The sequence below is a fragment of the Saprolegnia parasitica genome (genome assembly GCF_000151545.1).
Source record: "Saprolegnia parasitica CBS 223.65 unplaced genomic scaffold supercont2.539, whole genome shotgun sequence".
Lineage (NCBI taxonomy): Eukaryota > Oomycota > Saprolegniomycetes > Saprolegniales > Saprolegniaceae > Saprolegnia > Saprolegnia parasitica.
In genome coordinates, this window is record NW_012156933.1 from 1 (window position 1) to 5,713 (window position 5,713).

Genomic DNA, 5,713 nt, shown 5'->3' on the forward strand with positions numbered 1-5,713 from the left:
TTGGCAACGATTGCGTGCACCTCGGGCTCGGTGCCCATGACTTGAACCTGTCGCTTCGTGACGCCAATCGACATCTCTTCGGTCGGCGCAATGCTTACGTTGCCGCTGCCATCGACCAGCAGCGCGTCGACGAGGTCCCGCCGCGACGAGAGCACGTTCGCAAAGTGGCTCGAGATGTACAGCGACGCCTTGCCATACACATAGCGGTACGTGGCTGTGCACGGCAGCCGGCGCGCCTCTGCGTACAGGCGCTGGATGTGGTCCATCGCCGCGGCCAGCGCGCGGCCGACCTGGTCCGGGTCGCCGGCCACCACGAGGAGGCGGGTGTTGGCGACCGGCGAGAGGTGCGGCGCCTCGACGTGCACCTTGCAGCGCGCTTCGGATGCGATCGCGCGGACGTCGGTCCCGTCAACGTCCCGGCGGCCAATCGTCTTGGGCACGAGGACCTCGCACGTCGTCCATGCCATGATATTGATGATGGTCTGTCTTCAACTGCCACAAATGATACTATATTTCTTACAAACCACCAGTCGAATTTAATACCACGCCCAAGCGCTCAGGCTCGGGCGCGAAGTCGCCCCGCCGTAGCCTCGCACGCAGGAGGCGCGTCATGCAGTCGCGGCAGCGCCTCCGCGACTTGCGCTTGGCAGGTCGGTTTCTGCCTTCTGCCTTCGCTCCATTTTTTTGAGTTTGAGTTTCGCGCGCTTTTGAGACCGAATCAGGCAGGAACGCCGCTGACAAGTGCGTGCTGCTGCGCTGTCGTCGCAAATCTCTTTTGCTCGCGATGGCGGCGACTAGAATAGAACTGGATGTACTAGTAGAGCAGAATGGCTGCCAGAATGGAGGTCGAGCCGAACTGGAATTGGAGGCAGACCAGAAGCCACTCAACTAACCAGGACGTAGCGACGTGACGCAGACTGCGTGTACACGTTGCGCCACGGCTTCGCTGCCTTTTCAATGAGGCGGGAGTGACGGCGAGCGCTCGGCAAGGTTGATTTTGCTGGTTCAATTTCCGGTTGACGGCCTTTCTGGCAGTTGAAGGACATCGCATTCTCGAAGGCTTGTCCCTTCGCAGACCCTGACAACCTTGGCGGCGCCCGGCCACTGCCACCGCCCTGTATTATGCCATTGGCCTCCACCACTCTATCGCGCGTCGCACGGCCCGTCGTCGGCTTGGTCAGTCTATAGCATGACCACACACCAATACAAGGCACTCACACTAGTACGAGTCATCACACTATTACAAGCTGCACGCGTGCATACAAAGAAAAGGACATGCAGCCCATCGATACACTATTCATTACATTCACACTATTATTGGGACGTGCGAACGGTCGCATATCTTTTTTGGCGATGGGCGAAGCGCCGAGCTGGCAGCACATGTGGGGCGCGCGGGTCAAGACGCCGTGCGACATGGAAGACGACGTGCTCGAAGACGTGATCAAGCACACGACGTCGCGCCTCGGGCAGTTCGACACGGAGGAGTGGGAGAAGCACGGGCTCGCCGTCTGCGACGAGATCCGCGACCACCTCGACAAGGCGTGGGACCCGTCGTGGGTCGTCTGCGTTGGCCGCAACTTTGGCTCGTACGTCACGCACGTCACGCGCAACTTCGTCTACTTTTACTACAACGAAAAGGCCATATTGATCTACAAGGCGGGCTAAGATGCCATGTTTATAAAGTTGAACGATTTCTCTCTTGCGACTCAGTGGTTCTCGCCTTTCGGATGACTCGGCGTCGTCACGAGCTCGATCGTGCTCCAGTCGCCACGCCCGACAGCGTTCTGCGCGCGCACCGAGACATCAAAGCACGTTTCGAGTTGGAGGCCTTCGATCGTGACGGTCTGCGTGTCACGCAGCCGCGAGTGCGTCGTCGTCTGGCTGCGCCACCCGCGGACCTATGACAGCATCGTGCAGTCTACAGCACAGAGGACAATATGGGATCGTCTACCATGGACTTCTCGCCGGGGACGTGCACGCGGTACCGGACTTCGTACTTTTCAATCATGCTGCCGTTGCTGAGCGGCGTTGCCCAGCGAAGGTTCAGAATGCACTTGTGCAACGTATGGGCACACGCTTATCGACGAGCCGCAGGACGCCTTTCTCATTCTCTTCCGCGACCTGAATGTGCCGAAAGACGTGCTCGGTCGAGATGTGGCACGTCGCCTCGGTGCGCTCCGGTGCGTTCGGGACTACCAGACCCGTCATTAGAGCCTCGTCACGTACCGAAGAGCGTACTTTTGGGTGAGTTTTTGAGCAAGCGCGAGCATTGATCGATCGCGTCCGCGTCGTCCGAGTGCTCGCCGCAGAGGTCGAGCGCGGTTTGACCCAAGTAGCAAGGAATGGTGCTACGCGCCAAGATGAGTCGTGCGTCGTCTCGGGTTCAAGGACCGGTCCGCGCCGCGTTTCAAAAGCCAGCGCACGAGCGGCGGGTGGGCGAAGAGCGACGCAATGAAGAGCGGGGTCGCGTCCTGTAGCTGCCACCTACGCGTAGGATTGATGTACGTCAAGGAGGCTATACGTTGTGGCCGTGCGCACCAGTGCAGAGTCTCCCACTCGAGCTTGGCGCGGCTCATGTGCGTCGTGAGCTTTTGTGCAATCGCATGCACGTGGCTCGTGAGGTCGCGCGTCATGACTAGATGGACACATTGTCCATTAGGTGCAAGACGACTATTAGAATTCTACTCTCCAAGTCGCCGTGGATGAGCGCGCGCAATAGCGTGACGCGCCACGGCTCGTTCCCTTCGTCCTCGGGGTCCGTCGTCGACGTGCTCTTGTACGTCATGTTGAATGAACCGTTGCAACGCCGTTTCAACGACGATGACGTGGCACGTCCTGCAGCCAGCATTCGAAAAGCACACACCAACTTCAACCCGTGGCGACGGCCGCATGAAAAGGGTTTAAATGACCCATGTGGTATTGTACGATTTGCATTGACATGGCATTTATAACGCGACCCTCGAGTGGCAATTGGACTCGAATACCTCGTGCTATAGTATCTCGACGCTCTAAGTGCAAACTGCCAGTCAAAGAAGAGGGCTGATGTTGGCGGACGCCAAGCAGTTGTACGGGCGCATGCCATGCTTGAGCACATGTGCGCCATACGTGCGAAACTGGTGAGCATACTTTATCGCGAGGCCGTGGACGAGGACTGTCATCAGGAGGTCTTGATGTGGCGACCCGATGCACGCGTCGCCTGGACGCGACAGGTAGTACAAGGCCAACATCTCGTCCAGTGCTGGAGCCGCTGCATCGCATCATCCATGCGGTTGTCGAGGAGCATGGCACCTTTGGTCAAGCGTGGCCTGCTCATAGAGGAACACGAGTGAAGCGTCGGTGGCGTGGCTCTCTTTCTGAGGCTGCACGCTTTGGCCATCGATAGGAACGACGCCTGCGGCATGTAAATTTAGTCGCCAATGTTGCCCCACAAAATCGAGTAGGGTTCGTAGCACGAGGGTATCGCGAGGGCGCCAAGTCTTCGGCGGCCAAATGTCGACGACCACAGGGCCACTCACAAGAGGGTGTGCGCCGCGCAATGCGCAAAGGTAGTCGGCGCACGCGTCCATGAGCGTTCGGCATGGTGCACGCGACGAGACGTGGAGACTCAAGAACGCGTCACCATCGACCGCGTCGAAGACCGACTCCATGCACGCGCGTGACGATGGACGCGTCGGCGCCGAGGAGCTGGCCCGTCAGCGCATATTCAAGCGCACTCGCACTGCATCCAACACGATGAGTACCACACTTGCAGAATCGCACCCACGGGCCTTCGCGAGGAGCCCGCAAAACACCGACGCTTCGATCCCGACCCAGTGCGCGGGATATCTCGGAGTTGGCGACGTCGGCGCGACCGAGGCGAGGCACGAGAGATCGACAAAGCCGACTGCAATGTGCGTGGCGGATGTCGTCGTTCACAAACGTGTTGGTGAACGTGTGGCGGATGCGCGGGTCGTAGACGCAGTCGTCGCGGGCACGCGTGTCGCCGTCCTTGGCTGTATGGTGCCACCGACAAGGCCGGGAAACTCGGGACGCGCGGCGGAACTCGTCCGGCAGCGGCGGGATCGCGTGAACGTGGCTCAGCGCCAAACGCATCCACGGATCAAGCTGCGCCGTCCACCGCGAGTCTACGAAAGTTGAGAGCATGTCGTGTTCTTGCTTCATGCGCTCGAGGTCCTCGTCGTTTCCCGCCCGCGGCAGCGCGAGGTCGTACAGGTTCTAGACGCGCGCACGGTGGCTCGTGCGTCTTTCAATGGCCTCGCTGACAGTCGTGCCCGCAGTACCACACGCTCTGGCACCGGCCGCAGCGCGCAGGCCACAAGCTGCGCAAGGCATGACGAGTCTGAGGCCCTTGCATGCGTTGACGAGAGGTCGTACGGAGGTTCGGCCCCCGATGCAGAATCCAATCTTGATTAGAAATGCTGTAGGTACCCCTACCAAAACCAAGGTCAAATGGGGACTACCCCGTAGGGTACCCCACGAAATGTGTGCTTGCTGACGTGCAATGGGCTCGAACGTCAAGTCTGATGGAGTGGTCATGCGCCTGCAGTGCAGTCAAGCCAAGCGAGCAACCCCCGCGAAGACCACGTCTGAAGTGTAGCCGGCTACATCATGGACTAAAGACGACCATCTTTTTCATATGACCAGGACGCCAGTGCGACATACTGGCAGCGCACTGACGCCACCTATGGCCCTATTCGTTGGCGTGCGTGAGCAACTCGACCTCGGCTCTTGCCCGACTCGGAGCATAATAGCAGCTCTCGTTTATGGCTCTAGACAATGCATACTGTGCTGCGCTTCTCTTGCATCGCTGTTCAACAGCGATGCCAGTCTACCAGTGCGTTGGACAACAGAAGCGGTGCATCGGTAGCGACAGGTGACATCAGACCATCGTCCACGCTTCGACCTCCTCCGCCTCATGCTCTCTCGTGCAGACGTGCAGACGTGTGATGTGCACCACGCAGGACGCAATGAGCGGACGGAAGGAAAAATTTGGCGCCTGCCGCCCAGCTGCCCGTACGACGGCGCAGTTCTTTGGCGCCCGCCGACCGGTACAGATACCACACCTATACTAGTATAATACCCCACTGATAATACCCCACTGATAATACCCTGTGCTGCTGCTGATACAGCGCTCCTCTTCGGTACCATACTGTAGCAGCGTGGATCAGCCAAGAGACTTCAAGCGCCTCTCGCTGCCGCGCGCTGGTCATGCAATACCATAGGTAGTACAGCCGCCGTGCAACGCTGGAGCGTACGACGATCAATAATGTCGTGGTGACGGAGTACAGTAGCGCTTCTGTGTCGAGAGAGATGTCGCAGCCTCCGCCTTCGTCGGTCCGTTGCGCTCGCGACGGAGCCCAATGGGTGGCCTGTGGTCGGTCGAGTGTCCGAACGAGGGTGGCAGCGAGAGCGAGCCGACTTGGGCTTGGTGGCTCTCGATGGCTCTCGATGGGCTGCGTGGCGCTGCTGCCACGTGCTTTCCGACGGCGTAACTCACGTTGAAGATCGCGCATGATTCGTTCGTCTCGTGCAGCGTGGGAATCTGCAACTGCTTGGCCATTTCGAAAAAACCTCGACCAGCAGCATGCTGCGCGTGGTATTCCTTCTCGCCGCGCTGGCGACATGCTGCATCGCCGATACGGACGATCGCGCCGCGCTCCGTGCCCGCGTCAAGGCCTGGAAAGAGAGTGGGCCTGGCCAAGAAGCCCAGGCG

The 5,713-nt window shown here is 59.5% G+C and overlaps 3 protein-coding genes across 3 annotated transcripts; 1 reads left to right on the forward strand and 2 right to left on the reverse strand.

The window, feature by feature from the left end:
• Positions 1-8: 8 nt before the first annotated feature.
• On the reverse strand, positions 9-467 carry SPRG_17333 (hypothetical protein; the record flags this gene model as incomplete). Its single annotated transcript, XM_012356661.1, has 1 exon — positions 9-467. A coding segment is annotated over one exon (459 nt), but the record flags the coding sequence as incomplete, so codon positions are not given.
• An 886-nt stretch (positions 468-1,353) lies between these two features.
• Positions 1,354-1,690, forward strand: SPRG_17334 (hypothetical protein; the record flags this gene model as incomplete). Its single annotated transcript, XM_012356662.1, has 1 exon — positions 1,354-1,690. The coding sequence occupies one exon, from the start codon at positions 1,354-1,356 to the stop codon at positions 1,663-1,665; it is 312 nt and encodes a 103-aa protein (XP_012212052.1). The 3' UTR covers positions 1,666-1,690.
• A 16-nt stretch (positions 1,691-1,706) lies between these two features.
• SPRG_17335 (hypothetical protein) lies at positions 1,707-2,785 on the reverse strand (the record flags this gene model as incomplete). Its single annotated transcript, XM_012356663.1, has 7 exons — positions 1,707-1,898; positions 1,952-2,053; positions 2,098-2,192; positions 2,239-2,348; positions 2,392-2,484; positions 2,539-2,635; positions 2,686-2,785. The coding sequence occupies 7 exons, from the start codon at positions 2,783-2,785 to the stop codon at positions 1,707-1,709; spliced, it is 789 nt and encodes a 262-aa protein (XP_012212053.1).
• Positions 2,786-5,713: the final 2,928 nt, after the last annotated feature.